The following is a 16,939-nucleotide window of genomic DNA, read 5'->3' as shown; positions in this document are numbered from 1 at the left end:
GCGACGTTAAACTTTTTACGCGGCTGCGTCGGTTTTCGGACGCGCGTCACGCGCTCGGAACGCTTGCCCGCGGCGCGTACACGTGAACCGTGAAAAGTTTTGGATGATCGCGACGGCCGACGAGTCAATATTTACATTCGAGCGCAAGTGCGGCACACACAGCTCGAGTACGTCGTATTGTGTACGTCGTATCGGAATGAAATGGTGATCGAACGGCATGTACATAAATGTGCGTGCGTGTGTGTGTGTGTACACGTACAGCGAAGCATATACAGCTAAATTACGTATCTCGACACCGAAACGAAAAAATTGAAGAATAGTAAAAAGACACGCGTTCTCGCAGAGGGTCAGATCCAGTGCACATACGACGCTTGCTCTCGCAACCTTGGCTCTTCCTCGCACTTCCGTATATCCAATTAGGTCGCGACTGTCGACGAAGCCTTACGCAAAAACAGATATATACGTTGCGCGGCTTGGGTTCTTTTGATATACACGCGGGGAATGCCGCCTCGCGGACAGTATAGTGTCACATGCGCGAGCCAGTAGCACGATGTTCGAGTCGGAAGGGGAGGAGGAAATCGCTTCGACGGTGCGATCGAGGGTCGCCTTTTTGGAAGGTTCCGTATACGTAGCCTTATCTCTTCGTCCGGTTCGTCGAGTTTGCTTCCTGAATTGTTTTCGATCGGACGCGACCGATTGCGATGCCTCTTCTGTTTTGGTCGTTTGGTTTTTTTTCCCCGTTCACCCTTTTTTTTTTTCTCGACAATAACCGTTCGCGCGACTACGACGAAACTGTGTCGGCAAAAATATTGGACGCAGCGTTCGATCGGTGCCTTAAATATATCTCTGCGACAACTCTTCGATCGAATTCGAATGTACCTCGAATTCTCGAGCGCATACTTCGACTGCTTCTGCTTACGAATAGTGCTTACCGTTGGTATCGCTCAGTGCTTGATAAACTATTCTACCACAGCAGCTAACAACAGCTTGTCAACAATGAAGATTGTTATCGACGTTGTCTTGAACTAGCGATATAATGTTGTTCATCGAATAATACTGCGCAAATTGTTTTAACGAATAGTAGTCTCGTTTCGAAAGAAAGAAATGCGCTAATGAGGATGTTATCTTGTGCATGTGCAGGAAAGGAGAGAATGGCACCGGTTTTGGGAGTTCCACCGCCGCCGCCACCTGCGCCACACATGGGTCCAGATGGCCTCATCCTACCCCGCAAGCCGTACAATCCATGTTTAACTTCCACCAACCACAAAGATCTTCACAGGGAACTGCTGTTCAACCAAAAAATGTATGTCACGCGCGACATTTCATTGTTTTTGTTCTCGTTTCCAAGCTGTTTTTTTACCATTTTCGTAGGGCCGCAGGCATTTCGAAGCCTGTGCCTCGAATTCGATCATTGTTTCTTTCAATTTACAGGGGCAAAAATGTCCTTAATCAAAAGTCCGAACTCCAGCGAGCATTGGAGAGACACAGAGAAATGGTGTCTCGCAAAGAAGCCGAGAGAGAAAGGGAGGAAACGTACAAAAGTGATCCACGAACGGCTTTGCAGCGGGCCATCGAACAAAGAGCGAAACACATACAGCAGTCGGTAAGCTCGCTTTCGCGACTCCGTACTATTTTATTACCAACTCTCAAAACCATTTAAATATTTCTACTATTGACCCGATAACAACGTATAATGCCATTTATTCTTTTCACTAAATGAACTTTCGAGAAGAAAACTAGGTCGCTTTTGTAATGACACCAAACGAGCACTTAGATTTATCTTGTGTTTACAGCAACAACCTCAACCAACGGAGCCGCTTAATCCCTTGGCGACCGCGAGGGCAAAATTGCGGTCACGCACGGAATCTCAGTGAAGCACATAGCTGTCCAGACACATTAAAGGAATCGATTTTATTTTACTGATAAACAAGCGTTAAACAACTCATCGCAAATATCTATGTAAAAAACAACGAGTATATTATACGCACTGGAGAATCTTAAGTTTCTTTGAAGCGAAAGCTTTTTCACAACTGCGTGTAAATAGCTCTAAGCAGGGAAAGCTAAAATAACTTGTGTGAGTCCTTTTGCCTATACCTCACCACATTATATTTATATATCTTCGTACACGTATGTAACGAACGGAATAACGTACCGATCGATCTGTGCAATTTGAACCTTGGGACCAGCTCCGAAAAGTGAAAATTAAGAAAAACAAACGTGGCAATCAACTGTTGAGAAAGACAGCTGCGGAATAGTCTTGAGTCTTCGACTAAGGCCTTACTTGTACGATATTTTATTAGGGCGCATTATTAGTTATAACGTCTGAACCGGTTATGCATTTGCATTTGATTAACAAAACTCGCGATAATTTTAAGAGAGTATTAACACGTTAGCTACGCCAACGGATCAAAAGTAATTGCTGATTTTTTTATTTTCTATACGAGTATTTGATCTATTATAATAATTATCGATCTACTATAGATAACACGAATGTATAAAAGAAAATATTGATATTAAAGATTCAAATAAAAATTCTAATCATTTTATTCGATTCGCTTCATCATTCTTCCAGCTCACAATTTTCTTTTGAGAGAAAAAGCAAGCCAGAAAATCAACTTATCAATCAGCACGCAAGATTATACAGAGAATGTCGTTACTTGTATAACGTGTTTACATAATTACAAAATGAAAAAAGAAAAAAAATACAGTGACAAAACTCTTAATGCATTTGATTGCAAACAAATTCGATTATCAACTTTAATGCCACATCAACACTCCTTCAGAGTACCAAAAAATTTTTAATTGAAGTGCTTTCTGAAGTAACCTGTACAACGTGTTATTCACTGTCACTATAATTAAAAATACAGAATACAATACTCTAAAAGCTCATCTCAAGACATATATGGATTTTAAAAAAATTGTTACAGTGTTTTTGACAATAGAGTTGATAATTTTTGTGAAGACTTGCGTTTTAATAGTCGTCGCCACGCGAAATGACTTCCTTACACGTGGGTCGCAATACGATCGTGTGCTCGAACTGAGCAGTATAGGATCCTTTGACGTCAACCAGTGGTGGGTAAGCTTCAATTGCACCCTTATCACAGAGATCTTTCAAAGCCATTTGATATTTGGTACAGCCGGCACGATCTAACCAACGTTTACAAAACGCTAGTGTACCTAAAATGATAATAAGTAGCTTTTAACAATTCAGTGAGTATATCATGTTAGATTGTACCTCATTTACATTAAATGAATGTTTAAAAATCAAAATGGAGATTTCCCTTTGAAAATCGATATTTACTATGAATAAATATCTATTAGATGATTGAGGAAAAATATATTTTAGAATATTAAATTTAGTCTGTAATCGATATGTAAAAATGTAAACTGTTGTAATTAAATAAATATGAAAACTATATTGATTGAATAAAATTTATCATTGACAAAGCAATCTACCTATTCTTTTGAATAATTACCATCAAGTTTTATTTTATTTTATAATGGATACTTACCAAACTGTTTGTTGATTGTATTGAGAAGTGATTTACTACTCTGTAACCTCAATGGAACAAAGCCAGAATCAAAAGTCTTCATATAATGAGAACAATCATAATCATCATGAACCATGCCCTTTCCAGTAGATCCAAAAGTTTCAATAGCATAAAATTCATTCTCTTCCATCCTTGTAGCTTCTCCACCTTTAACAATTGGCACAGTTTTTCCAGCATGGATTCGATAAGGTGCTATGGAGTGACCATTTAGGTTCCTAATAGATTTTACCTTCAAACATAATAATTGAGTTAGTGCGATAAGCATTACTTCATAACTTGCAGCATTGTTATTATATAATAATTGTCTATTACCTGATAAGTTTTTCCATCAATTTCAACTTCATAAGATTCCATGACCTCCTGAATGGCAGCTCCAACATCACATAACTGAACATCTATTCCAGCTGCTTTAATACCAGTATTCGTAGCTTCACGAACAGCTTCAATGAGTTTATCATACTTTGGATTAAATGCAAGGGTAAATGCACAATCAATGATACGTCCATTAATATGAGTGCCAAAGTCAATCTTTGTCACATCATCATATTCAAGAACAGTTTTATCACCAGCATTTGGTGTATAATGTGCTGCACAGTTATTTCTAGAACATCCAGTTGGAAAGGCTAAACCAGCTTTAAGACCATTTTCACCAATGAGTCTCCTGGCAACAGTTTCTAATTCTTCGCAAATCTCAATCATGGTCATGCCTGGTTTTATCCAATTCTTAATATGCTTCCTAGTACGTCTGTGAGCTTCAGCAGCCAATCTAGCTTCATTGTACATATCATTCTGAGAGCGATCCAGAGCTCTTGCTTCTTCACTTGTAAACCTGTGTTTGGCTTTGCTCTCGTCAATGCCATGAGCTGCAGGATGTTCCATTATTTCACCGATAGGAAAATTACCATCTGGATACAAGGTTACAACTGGGAAAGCTATTGGATCCTTATTTGCTCCTTTCCCCTTATTCTTGCGCTTTTTCTTTTTCTTCTCTTCAGATTTATCATCATTTTCAGCTGCATCTTCTGTTCCATTTTCACCGACACCTATAAATAGATTAAATATATATATAAAGATGTAAAATAACAATTGGTCAATAGATTCTCAAGTTGTAAGTGGTACTTGAAATTAAATAAAAATTAATAATATTAATAATTTTATTCAACGAGATTGTTAAAACTCTATTCTATAATAAATCCTAGCTTAATAATTTGTCAAGGTCAATTCACATCTATACATTTTAAAAACATTATTCTAAAACTGAGGGTACCGATAGTGCGCTGTCGGTTTTATAAACATAAACCGTATTGAAAGCGTCACTACTCTACTATTTATTAATATAACGTAAAAAAAAATTATCAAACCTTCGTCAATTTTGTCATTCTTAGATTTTTCATCTTCACCTTCTGGAACATCTGCGCTTGCTTCTCCAGAATCTATAAGCACATATGATCACTTAGCAACAATTTAACATAATTATAATTTCAAACGTTATCAACACGTGCTCCCACGAGTCATTAACGTATGCCCACATTCTAACCAAAAAATCAGTTATTATTAGCAAAATCCTATCGTAAAAATCATTTATATTCACATCATACAACTACATTGTAAAATCGTTAGCTTGTTGCACAATTGTAAAAGCAAATAATCGCGAGCAACATATGAGAGCATGTCGGCATGCTTGTAAAGATGAACCTAAAAAAACAATAATCGTATTGACTGCACACACCGGCCTTCTTCTTCTTCTTTTTCTTTTTCTTCTTCTTGGACGCTTCTAGGCCAGCCTGATCAGCGTCGTCGATGATTTCGTCTTTCTCCTCGTCAACGAGCTTTTCCGCGGACTTGCCGACTTCGTCGAGTACAGCGGCCATTTTCGAATTGACTCGCAAAAAAACCTTACTCGCGGGAACAAAAAAACACGATGCCGCGACTGCGAGTGAGCCAGACTCGAGCTACAACCGTAACGCGCTGGAGTCGAATAGCTATGAGAAACTATGTATGCTACGCTTACGCAGAAATAGCACACAGTGCACCGTTGACCACATTCGTGTGCTAATACATCATACGCCCTCTTTAATTTCTCAATTGGAGAATCTATCGATAGCGTAGGTATCTGCAATTAAACGCATATATCTGACAAGTATACGCATTATAAAAATTGAACGCTTGTCTGATAATATTTGTATTTTTATAATAATCATACTTAAATACACAATTGAAATTTATAAAAAAATACAATTGTCTCACAGTTATACAGTAATTTTTTCTTAAAATTAATAATAGTCACGTTCAAGACAACAAATAAACATCCTTGCTATTCTTCAAAAATACTCAATAGTACCTATAATGCGTCTACACTTCGACACAAGATCATAAAAAAATTCGCTATTTTTCTCCACAATTCTCACAACAAATTTTAACCCCGAATCTTTAATAGACGTCGTGGAATCTTTAACCAACAGAAGAAATCATCAGCTCTGCGACATCGGGATCCTGCGAGCGAACAGTAAACTGCATGGTGACTTGATCCGTAAGTGCAAGTTTTGCCCTGGCCAAAACTTCCTTGCCACCTCTGTACATGCCAGAAAGTAAAAGTGTGTGCTGAGCTGCGCCAGACTTGACACGATCGGATCTTTCTGCTGGTTCCATACCGAGGAATGTGATTAGACTTTGAATAGCAGCTTCAATAGTAGTAACTCTAGCACCCAAGGCAAATACTTGCTCTTGCGTGAAAAAGTTGCGAGCTTCTGCGGAATCCCAGACACTTGCGAAGTCGATATTGCGGACACCGAGTCCGCGTACTTGGTCCCTGACTGTTATTTCCAAATCTTCCAACTATAACGGTTTTCATTTTGTTAGCAACTTATTTTAAATAAAAATTTCTATACTGCGTAAAAATGCTTACCATATATTCGTCATCATAGCCTTGCTCTTCAGCCGAACCGGTCGTTGGATCGCATTCATGAGCAATAAACTTCATTGTTGCAGGACACGTGATGACCGTAGATTGAAGATCCTCGGGAAATTTCAATACTGTGTAGCATGTGCCTGGTTCGTTATATGGCAACTTTGGGCATGGAACCTCGCAGACTAAAGTGTAGCTGAAATAAATTTTAAAAGTTAATTCGTAGAACTGTGTAACATACGTATTTCGCGAAGTCAAATATTTCGCGGTTCTGAGTGATTCGGGATTCGATTGTGCGAGATGGCGAGCTGATCGAGGCGCGATATCTTCAGTTGTGGACAGCAATGAGGGATGGTGCTCAAAATAAAATAAAACCGAGACTCGCGCGGCATCTGCCCTCCGATCAACACCTCTCAGCCTTTTGGAGTTTCCCACATCGAGATTGGTCAACGACTCTAAGAAACCTCGTACCTTCGATTAAGGAAGTCACTGGTCATCATAAGAGGATCACCGAGCCGAGGAGGTTGGAATATCATTCCTCATCATTCTACGTAAGCGATTATTCGCTAACACTAGGATCGCGATTGACGAGTTAAACTCAATCTTTAAATATCGTTCGGATTAGCTTTTATTTACTAGAATAGACGAGAGGATGCGACGCGTAATACTGCGAACACAACAATCAGACCATTGTAAATAAACATATGATTTTAAGCAAGTTTAGAATCATGATTTAATTAATAACGGACTTATTATTGCATGGACACTCAATCGCTCAGTGACTCATTTTCAATTTTACGATAATATAAAATGTTATAACTGTTTCAAAAGATAAAAATGGATCGTTAAAATACATACGTGTCTTGCGTTTCTATTTCCACTCTGACGTCTTCCAAGAACTGATCATCCAGCGTATTAACACAATCAAATTGCAAAATGAGAAAATCTGTGAAACAATGCTTGATACACTTGACGTAGTACTCTGTTTCTGATTCCGTGAGTTCGATGATAGTTGAGGATTTGAACAATATTGAGTCGCCAATGATTGCTGCAAGTTGCGGTACTTGCGTAAGCTTTTCCATGTAGCTTTCCTCTCTTGTCAGTCTTTGCTGCTGTGGTCTCACTGCCGCCGTCACTTCTGGCGTTGGTTCTTCAATTACTTGTGCAGGTGGGATCTGCAGAAAACAATTGAAATTTACGATTTTTTTCAAATCATAAAAAACAACAGAAAATAGATACAGCAATTGTTTGAGATTTCAATAATTACCAATGAAATGTCAAAGTCCTCGTCCATCGATGATGTAACGTAATTTCTTAATGCTCTTTCTAGGCTCGGTATTGATAGTTGCGGTGGTTGTACAAGCGGCAAGATTGTTGGATCGGCATTTTGCTGAAGAATCGTGCAGTAATAAGTGGCTCTATCGCGAACTTCGTCATCAGAATCGAGTTGACAGCGCGATAACAGCACGAGAATATTCGGCAGCAAAGCAGGACAAGCAGCGGCGAAGTGTGCCAACGCAGTTACTGCGGCTGCTCTCACGCTCGCGCTTTCTAAGATCACGCGATTGTAGATGAAACGAATGTAACGAGATGGTTGCTTCGACGTAGGACCCTCCTGGCCAAGCAAGTGAAGAATGCGTACTGCCAAGGAAGTGTGCTCGCAATCCTCAATGAATTCACACAGATGAGCGAGACCAGCTTCTTTTGCCTCAGCGTTACCCTCCATCACTGCGATAATGGTATCAACGATGGCTGCTTTGTACTCCAAACCTCCTTCGTCTCGTAACATTGCCGACAAAAAGTTCATGAGCACGGTATGTTTGCGTGGGAATTTCTGGCAAAGTGCTCTGAAAAATTATAATTAGATTAATTAATATAAGAATGTTATAGACACACTAATGTGAGAAATTTTCAAAGCAATTTTAATGAATGTATTGTAGTATAAAAGGAATTACCTGATGGCTTGTACAACAACAACTTTAAATTCATCAGAGATTTCTGATACAAATGTAGCAATCTGTTTCATCAGACGATCCACAGAGCTTTCTGCACCAGTTTTCAGAAGAGTAGTAATAGCTAAGGTGGCAATTGATCTGTTTGAATCAGTAATTAAATTTTCCAAATCTAAATTGCAAGAAGTTACCGCTCCTGGATGTGTCATTGCTACTTTATTCAAAGTGCGTACTGCAGCAAATCTAAGAGCTGGTTTGGGAGAGCCACAGAATAATTGTAAAACACTGATGGCTGATGCAATTTCTCTTGTGCCACTTCTACCAAGATTAACCAATGCATGTGCAGCTTCATAAACTACCATTTCTGATTTGTGACGAATACAAGATTCAATGAATTCTAAAAATTCTGATCCTTCGTCTACTTCATCTAATAGCTTGCAGGCCATTCTTATCAACATACAAACTGCATAAGGACTTTTGGGACTAGATCTCATTAACTTTGCTACTAATTTAATAACTGCATGCTTGTCTGACTTCCTAGCTTGATAAAGTACACCCAGTGCATGATACTGAACCATAACATTATCAGAATTCAAAGCCTCTTGAGCTTCATTTGCCCATCTCCTTGCAACATCACTAGAAACCCTTGTCAGATGGAGAGAAGACACTAGAGCAGCACTTGAAACTGCTGGAGAGCGATCTACTATTGCTTGTTTCATGTATCTTTCAATAGTAGCTAACATTGCACTGTCTGTGATTGTGCATAATGCTCTAATGGCTGCTGCTCTATAAAGATCTTCCTTGCCCGTCATATCCTTTGTCAAACTTGATGTAACAATAATAACATCTTCGGCAACAGAACTTAATTCTTTGATACCCAGATACACTAAACGGCGGAGCACAACATCACGAGATTGAAAAAGCTTGGTCATAGCAAAGAAAGCTTCCGTGGCTTCTGTTGTTCCAAGTTGTTCTCCTTGATTCAGCAAGTACAAGATTTTAGTCAAAATGTGTGCACATTTCCTTGGATTAACTGGAGTATCATTGAAGGTGCGAGCTTCCTGTAGCACAGAAGTCTTTTCCAGATTTTGAAATGGATTCCCCCCTATTTAAAACACAGAATTATTGTTAGAACTATAACTAAATACAGAATAGGATAATGTTTATTATTTTGATAAAGATATAGGTTTGAAAGCTGACAAACAGGTATACGGAAATAACCTTATTTCATTGTTTTAATACGAACACCAATGAGAACATACCATAAAGGACTGAAATTTATATTAAAAATGATACTTACCATCTTCCTCTTCCTTTTTTTCACGTTTAAAAGCATTCATTTTGGCTAAACTAAAAAACCGTACGAAAGCACAAGACACGTCAGCTCACAAATCTATAATGTGCCGTGAACTAAACGGCAGCCATATTTGTATGGATTGCATTGATAAGTGGCGCCAGTTTTTAAAATATAGTACGCTTACTATGTTTTCAAAACTCAGTAAGAGCTAGTATATTATGGTAATACGTTGTAATATAAATTTTTTTCGGAAAATGATTACAAATTTAGTACAGACAATGATATAATTGTGAAAAACAATAACAAAAGTTTAATATATTTTACGATGAAGTTGATTCAATTTTTGAACAATTTTTATACCAATTGAATAGATAAATACTATATTGGTTGTACAATAAAAACTGTATCATTTGATTAACAATCTTAAAAATAATTTCATTTTTAGTTAATTTATTTACATCGTCTATTTATATATTTAATGTTCCCAATCGACAAATAAAATCTGTTAATGAAAGATTGACGCCATAGTCACGTTGTTTAAGATTTTTCTTCAAGCCTCTTTATGATGCATTGTAACGAGTCCTTCGCGACACGACTTTTTCACGCTCTGATATTCGAATAATTTTTAGAAAACACGAAAAAACAAAATGCTTACAGCGAATAATATATAATCGCACGTAACTTTCTAGAAACAAATTTGTATTAGCTTAGTATTATATGAAATAGTATAAGTGATAAATAAAACGAAATTATACGGACAGAAGCTGTAAAAAGAAAATTGCAATACGGTTGCAAAATTGGAATTAGTAAGGACGCCCATTAGCCGAATACTCTAATTTTTATGACTGAATCTATTACGAAGCAGGATGTATAAAAAGTCAAAGTTTGGACAGGAATTAAATTAGACGCTGTAAAAAATATTACCTCCACCGCTGTCCGCAATATACTGCCGGTAAGCCGAGAGCGGGAGACAATGAGCATTGAGCAATAAAGTTCGTTGCCTAAATGCTCGATTAGTATATCTTTTAAACCGCGACGATAAACTCAATCCTAAGAAGCTTACATAACAAAAGTGTGCTCAAGGTTGTCAAATTGTTCTTGCGTAACGGCGTGCTCGCGGCAGAGGACCTCTACCTTTCGAGGGGTCTGTTACACCGCGAAATTCGGCACTTTTTCTACTCGCTCGCGTGCTTTCGCGAATACAGTATCTATGAGACGCTTACAGTATCACAAGAAAAAAATGTAAATCCGTGCTCGATACTAAAAAATAGAAAAAGAAAAGATTTGCCAGTTGAGCATAGTCAAAAGAAAAATGAACGTTAGAATACGACTAACGATATACTATTTTCACTCGATTTGCATGCAATCTATGTAGATAGCTAAATTGGTATGAATACTGATTACTGGGTGAAACTTTTCGTCTGCGCTAAATGGAAAATATCGATCGTTGCTTTAATTCATGTCACGATATTGTTATTGCTATTTTAAAAACTACAAGCTACGGTATAGATTATTCTTCGTATTTCATCGATATATACACAATTAGTTAGATACTCATCGTCCGAGGAATGATTTTATTAAAAAATTATAAACTGGCAATTGGAAAAAATTGACAAAGTAAATGTCCACATCGTATTCTACTGCATGCAATTTCAATGATAACAGCTTTTAGCCATAAAGATTGCAGTAAAATTATAATTACTTCGAGTTACGATAAACGACGTTGAGACAAGCTGTCCCAAATTGATTTTTCGAAGAATGCTGCTTGCTCGAGTTCGCAAATGCAAAAAAAAGTCATTGCAAGTCGATGGTGGGTCATGTTAAAAATAAAAAATTCCAACTTGACTATCGCTACGAATTGCGCGTATATAGCGCTTTCACCATTAAAGCTCTTTTTTAGAAGAAGAAATATCCTCGGGAGGAGAGTAATCAACAGTTCTGATATTTGTTCAATGAGGTTTTTCAACTGGCTACAGCCTTAGAAAGCAAATCCGCCTACGTGAAATGATTTACGGCGGCCAAGTAAAATGTAATGTACAATATAGAGGTCTGTTAAGTGAATGGACAGTTACGTGAACGATATAGGTAGATCGCGTGGCGTACGTAGTTGAGTTTAAAGCGAAAGGGATATGTAGTACAGCATAACAGTGGTGTATGCAAAAAAATAGAGTCGAGTGCAGAATACAAGTAGATCCATCTAGCGTGTGCGACCTAAGCAGCGGTCTAGGCAATAGAACACACATCCGCCCCCGCATTCGCAGGTCGCTATGAGAGCCGTGGTGGCCTAGCAGCAAGCATTTGCAGGGAAAAAAGGCAGTTCCGCGGAGAGGAAGAACGCCCTCGGCTGGTCCTGGGTCGAGCGCGGCGGCGACGGCGGCGGCGGTGGCAGCAGAGAGAGAGAGAGAGAGAGAGAGAGAGAGAGAGAGAGAGAGAGAGAGAGCGAGAGAGAGGCAGAGGGAGGGAAGTCGCAGGGAGTCAACGGCCAAAAGGTACCACCGAAAAATCTCGGCGCGCGAGCAGGCCTCGAGGAAGGGGGTTGGTGGGGGCAGACCTAGTTACAGGACAGCGTCCAGAAAACCAGTTGCCGTCGCGGTCCTTGCACTCCGAACCGAGCTGCTGACCGGAGCACGCGCGAGGGACCGGCTGATTCGCCGAGTGACTTCTGCCGCGACTCGGCGCCGTCACGTGTGCACGCGCCGCCTCGGTTATTCAACTCGCGCGCGCCTACCTGCTCGGTTCACTTCACTCGGCTTCACTTTTGGCCGCGGCCTTAACGCGCCACGCGCATTCTTAACGGCATCTCCGTTCGCGCTCGCTTCATTCATCGCGAATCGTAAGTTGCACACGCATCTCTCCGCCGGCGCACGCCTTTCTATGCGCGCCGCTCTGCCTCTGTACATTCTAATCCGCCTCTGTTTTTGCCTTGCAGCCTCGACGACCGCCGCCGCCACCACCGCCGCAGCTACCTCCACGGGCAGGCCAGCTTCGCACTTTTCCCAATTCCGACTGCGCTTGTCCAGTCCCCATTTGCCTGCTGCCCAGAAGCGGGGCCGGCGCTCCTTTTTCTTTCCCGTGTTTTTTATCCTCTGCTCGGCCGTCGCGTGAAAGTACAAGCCGGAACTTGCCGCAGTGCGTACACCTATCCGCGTAGCGCTATCAGTGACCTATCGAAGGCGCAAACGAGCATTAGGAAACTGCGCGACGATCATTTAACGGGCAGTCGCCGCCCAAGCCGCACCGCCGCGCCAGCTCTGCGCTCGCACCACCATGAATGCGCTCATAAGGCAGACCCTGGACAGCAAGTTCTTTTCGGCGGCGCTTGCGCGTAAGTCCCGTCATTGTCGCGCCACAAGTCGGCGAATCAATAAGAAAAGAAAATGCAAAAACGTCTCGCTCTCTGCTTTCAGAGTGTCCGCGTTGTGGCAAGCACATGATCGAGAACGCGCTCAAGAAGCACCTGGCGTACTGCGAGGCCGAGGCCAGCGTTCTCTGCGAAAAGTGCGGAAAGCTATTCAAAAACGCCTCGAAACTGGAGCAGCACGAGCGGTTCAAACACGCGGCCAGGGATCCGATAGGTGAAGTGACTGTTCGCTCGCTTTTCCCAACAATGCTTCGAACGCCCTTGCCGATCTCTTCCTTGTTTTTATTTATTTGTTTTTTTCTCTCATTCTGTTTCTTCTGCTCGTCTGTCGCAGAGTGCGAAAAATGTCACACGACGCTGAAGAACGAGAGCAGCTTGAACGTTCATCTGTTGAGCTGCAACAAACGAAAATTCATCTGCGGCGAGTGCAAAAAAACATTTCAACGAAAGGACTATCTAACGAAACACGTGCTCGTTGTGCACGTAAAAGGCAACCGAGTGAGAGGTGGTAAGTAATTGAAAGTGCCTTTTTTTCGTCGCAGTGGATAAATAACAAGAGAGCGACAGACCGAAAAAAAGCGAAGTGCAACGTAAGTCAACGTGTGTGTGTGTGTGTGTGTGTGTGGGTTATACCGTTACAGATCGTTTCTACAAGATTTGCGTGGATTGCGACATTCGTCTGTCTGGCAGGCAGGAGTGTTACAAGTGCCAGCAAAAACCGTTCTACGGATGCACACTGTGCGGCCGCGAGTTCGAAGAGTACCATCAAATCAAGCGACACTTCGACAGCGTCTGCGACGTGAAAGGGCATTATCACTGCCCGGACTGCTCCTACAGCACGCCCATCAAGCAGCACATCAAGTTGCACTTGAAAGTGCACAGCAACAACAACAACGGCCGCCAAGACGTGAACGCTCTGTTCAGGAAAAGCGAGCAGTAGGCGAGCGGCGGCCGCACACCTGAGACGCGACTTTCTGACCGATCTGAAAATCAATCCGCCGCGATAATCTCGGGTTTGCGTGCACAAAGCCGGCGCGGCTTTTCCCAACTCTCGCGACTGCGCTCCCGGATCGGATTCCGTGACGCGAGAATCGAATGACCGCCGCGGCGCTCGCGTGCTTCCTATTCTATTAGCCGGCTACGCGATGCGTGTCAGCGTTATACTTCTCCGCTTTTCACCTGCCTCGCGCGTTAGAAACTTTTAGGAACGCGCGCCGTCGACGCCTTTCTCGCTCGCCTCCTCGTCCGTCTCAAGCGCTCCGCGCTCGCGCGAGCCTGCAGCTCGAACGACCGAACCGATTATTACATTTTTAATCTTGGAATTTAGCGAGATTTTGCGCTTAGCGCCGCTGTCGATGGGAATTATTGGACGGCTTCTCGCGTGGAATTCCGACGTGTGATTTTATTTTTTCTTTTTTCTTTTCTTTTGTTTTTCGGTATTTCTAATTTATCGCACTAAAATTGCGTCTCGTGGGGATAATTCGCCCATGAATAACCCGTTTTTTGGCATAATAAACGTCTAAAATAAAATTCGAAGTTTGTCGATGGCAACCGGTTTCGCTTGCTTCCGTCTTCGGAACAACGCACCCGATGGCTTTCGATCAAGACACTCTGCAATGAAGCCAATAATTGTTTTGCAACGTACGTGGAAAATAAGACTGATATCATTAACTTTTTATAGAAATATACCGATTCGATAATACGAAAAGGAAAGCATTTTCTTTATTTGTTACCCTGTTTTTCAACTCGACAGAAAATGAGAAGCAATAAAGATAGTCACTCTAATTCACTTGGCGAAAAAGCAGACGTTTATCTCGCAGCCGTAAAGCCAGTGGCTTTTTTCCCAAGTTGATCTGAAAGTTGGCGGCTCGGTTAGCATCGGTGGAAAATCCGAAAGGATCACGAGCATGCGCTCCGAAATCTGGAATTCAAATTAGCTGAAAATGATAGGTATATTAGTGAGCGACAAGGTCTCTCGCGCGTTGCCGAGAAAAAGCGGAAACCGCGACGGGAATCCGTTAAGGAAAAAGTAAAAAGAAAAAGAACGACTCGAGTCGTCTAGTCAATACCTGTAATCAGTATCAAGCTCCAGCTACATTTTCCCACTCTAGTCTTTTTTTTTTCTTTTGCCTCGTACTGCTCGTTCGCGGCCTTTCGCCGACTGCGTCTCTTAGGTGCTCTCCTCGTTCTTCCTTTCATCTCTCCCCGATGCAACTTCGTTTTTCTCGTGCTGCATATTCCACTCCACATCCGCGTCGGTTTCGAGACAACGGTGGGCCAACTCTTTAGTCGCCGTCGTGAAATCTAGCCGAGGTACGCGGATGTACGTCTCCACGCTATAAAAGCTAGACCGAATGGTCGAACCCATTGTTAGGAGCCTCGTTCCGCGTCACAGGCATCCATCATTTTTTTAAAGAATGGTTTCTCTAACGATCTGCCTACTGCTACATTACATTTTGTCGATTCACCGAATGAAACATGATTGGATAATTGCTTTTCGAACAGCGCTCGCTCGCCAGCAACGCAACATCCGTTTCGTGAAGAAATCGAACGAAGAAATTCAAAGCCAGCTCTCATCTGTTGTTGTCGACTACTTGCGTGTATCGACATCGCGATGAGTCGGCTAATTTTTTTACTTTTCATTGACATATTTTTCAGCTTTGACTTTTCAATTTTCATGCAGTAAATAATAATAATAATAATAATAATAATCAACTACGTGAGAAAAAACGGAATTTAAAAGTAAGCATCGCTATAAATTAATACGTAGAAAGTTACAAGTTTCACTAAAATAATGTAAAAAGATAATCACTGTTCTCGCAGCAAATTGTCATATCGAGTGATCTTAATGTGGCTGCAAACAGAAATATGATTTAAAATCGAGCGAGGAAGCGATCGACTTTAACGCAACGAAAGCTCTGTGTTCCTAATAGAAAATATATAAAAAATGGTTATAATATTTATTGGATAATTAGAGTGAATACTCGACATTTTCATTTTAAGCCTGCGTGTGAATAGCTACAAAATCAACGAAAACTAATAACACTTGCAGTCAGCGAAAATAATTATCAGTTTTGCTATAAGTGAAAATCAACTGTTTTCACATTCTCGAGGCGACGCTAAAGTAAAAATATTCGATAAAACTCGTGCACGGTTCATTCGGCCGCGCGATATGTTAATGATGCGAGAGACTAATTTCAACAGTTTGCGCGCTTCAATTATCTTTATTTGTCGTAAACAAGACAAGCGCGAGCGACTGGACGTTTTACGATGCAAGCGGAAAAAAGATTTTTTTTTACGTAGAAAAAGATAACTGCCTCATAAATATAGATGCATCTTTTGACGATAAGTTATAATTTTGTTATGAATTCGTTTACCGCGAAACTACGCTGCGTTCTCATGCTTGCGAAGCTCATAAATGCGGAAGTGACGGCCAGAGGAAGGTATAGCTAAGGGTAGCTTGAATGCGCGCCAAGAGAAGTTCACGGGGTAATCTCGTTTATAAGTATATTTAGAAAGTTTTCATTTGATACATATTATAACAATTATCTTCTTAAAAACATCGAAGAGGTCTCGATGTTGTTAAAGCTTGTACTAGTAAAAAATCATACAAAAGTAATTACAAGTAATAATGAGCCTCTGGTGGAATGGCAATTTTTTGCAAGATTTTTAAAGTTTTATCTTTTACGGAGGAATTATAAAAGAAAAAAGTCACCACTCACTTTTACCTGCTTGATATAATGGTTGTACGTGTGTAATTATTGCCGGCGAAATAAAGAAAATTAGGTAATTATGAGTTATAAAATCAAGGAAAAACTTGTGAAATTTATCACGCTTGCAAACTGAATTTAGACATCAAGCGCATTAAAACAA

At 40.7% G+C, this 16,939-nt stretch overlaps 4 protein-coding genes across 6 annotated transcripts in view; 2 read left to right on the top strand and 2 right to left on the bottom strand.

The window, feature by feature from the left end:
* Nucleotides 1-1,933, top strand: part of LOC131670111 (leiomodin-2) — a 31,072-nt gene extending 29,139 nt beyond the window's left edge. For all 3 annotated transcript variants that reach the window (XM_058945481.1, XM_058945482.1, XM_058945480.1), the window contains exons 5-7: nucleotides 1,141-1,303; nucleotides 1,432-1,603; nucleotides 1,794-1,933. In XM_058945481.1, coding sequence (XP_058801464.1) covers nucleotides 1,141-1,303; nucleotides 1,432-1,603; nucleotides 1,794-1,874 — 416 coding nt within the window. In that variant the 3' untranslated portion in view covers nucleotides 1,875-1,933. The remainder of the gene's footprint in view (nucleotides 1-1,140; nucleotides 1,304-1,431; nucleotides 1,604-1,793) is intronic.
* A 1,038-nt stretch (nucleotides 1,934-2,971) lies between these two features.
* LOC131670110 (methionine aminopeptidase 2) lies at nucleotides 2,972-5,547 on the bottom strand. The gene is made up of 5 exons (XM_058945479.1): nucleotides 5,281-5,547; nucleotides 4,913-4,984; nucleotides 3,864-4,594; nucleotides 3,513-3,780; nucleotides 2,972-3,177 (listed from the first exon to the last, which is right to left on the bottom strand). The coding sequence occupies exons 1-5, from the start codon at nucleotides 5,420-5,422 to the stop codon at nucleotides 2,972-2,974; spliced, it is 1,419 nt and encodes a 472-aa protein (XP_058801462.1). The 5' UTR covers nucleotides 5,423-5,547.
* A 179-nt stretch (nucleotides 5,548-5,726) lies between these two features.
* Nucleotides 5,727-9,870, bottom strand: LOC131670103 (coatomer subunit gamma). The gene is made up of 6 exons (XM_058945468.1): nucleotides 9,709-9,870; nucleotides 8,412-9,513; nucleotides 7,724-8,303; nucleotides 7,315-7,631; nucleotides 6,457-6,652; nucleotides 5,727-6,386 (listed from the first exon to the last, which is right to left on the bottom strand). The coding sequence occupies exons 1-6, from the start codon at nucleotides 9,746-9,748 to the stop codon at nucleotides 6,003-6,005; spliced, it is 2,619 nt and encodes an 872-aa protein (XP_058801451.1). The 5' UTR covers nucleotides 9,749-9,870; the 3' UTR covers nucleotides 5,727-6,002.
* Nucleotides 9,871-12,972: 3,102 nt separating this feature from the next.
* LOC131670134 (zinc finger protein 329-like) lies at nucleotides 12,973-14,006 on the top strand. Its single transcript, XM_058945517.1, has 4 exons — nucleotides 12,973-13,030; nucleotides 13,113-13,280; nucleotides 13,401-13,578; nucleotides 13,757-14,006. The coding sequence occupies exons 1-4, from the start codon at nucleotides 12,973-12,975 to the stop codon at nucleotides 14,004-14,006; spliced, it is 654 nt and encodes a 217-aa protein (XP_058801500.1).
* The last annotated feature ends 2,933 nt before the right edge of the window (nucleotides 14,007-16,939 follow it).

This window comes from Phymastichus coffea, unplaced genomic scaffold (assembly GCF_024137745.1).
Source record: "Phymastichus coffea isolate CEN01 unplaced genomic scaffold, Cenicafe_Pcof_1.1 PCOF00100, whole genome shotgun sequence".
Taxonomy (NCBI): Eukaryota; Metazoa; Arthropoda; class Insecta; order Hymenoptera; family Eulophidae; genus Phymastichus; species Phymastichus coffea.
This window is presented reverse-complemented; position numbering and strand designations above follow the sequence as displayed.

What these genes read in the sequence shown, in the direction of transcription:
- LOC131670110 (XM_058945479.1), bottom strand. Translation starts at nt 5,422, where the DNA reads ATGGCCGCTGTACTCGACGAAGTCGGCAAGTCCGCGGAAAAGCTCGTT. An exon ending in AAAGAAGAAGAAGAAGGCCG is followed by an intron (nt 4,985 to 5,280) that starts GTGTGTGCAGTC and finishes ATGTGCTTATAG; the next exon opens with ATTCTGGAGAAGCAAGCGCA. An exon ending in GAATGACAAAATTGACGAAG is followed by an intron (nt 4,595 to 4,912) that starts GTTTGATAATTT and finishes ATCTATTTATAG; the next exon opens with GTGTCGGTGAAAATGGAACA.
- LOC131670103 (XM_058945468.1), bottom strand. Translation starts at nt 9,748, where the DNA reads ATGAATGCTTTTAAACGTGAAAAAAAGGAAGAGGAAGATG. An exon ending in GTTGTTGTACAAGCCATCAG is followed by an intron (nt 8,304 to 8,411) that starts GTAATTCCTTTT and finishes ATAATTTTTCAG; the next exon opens with AGCACTTTGCCAGAAATTCC. An exon ending in AGGACTTTGACATTTCATTG is followed by an intron (nt 7,632 to 7,723) that starts GTAATTATTGAA and finishes TGTTTTCTGCAG; the next exon opens with ATCCCACCTGCACAAGTAAT.
- LOC131670134 (XM_058945517.1), top strand. Translation starts at nt 12,973, where the DNA reads ATGAATGCGCTCATAAGGCAGACCCTGGACAGCAAGTTCTTTTCGGCG. An exon ending in CGCGGCCAGGGATCCGATAG is followed by an intron (nt 13,281 to 13,400) that starts GTGAAGTGACTG and finishes CGTCTGTCGCAG; the next exon opens with AGTGCGAAAAATGTCACACG. An exon ending in AACCGAGTGAGAGGTGGTAA is followed by an intron (nt 13,579 to 13,756) that starts GTAATTGAAAGT and finishes TCTGTCTGGCAG; the next exon opens with GCAGGAGTGTTACAAGTGCC.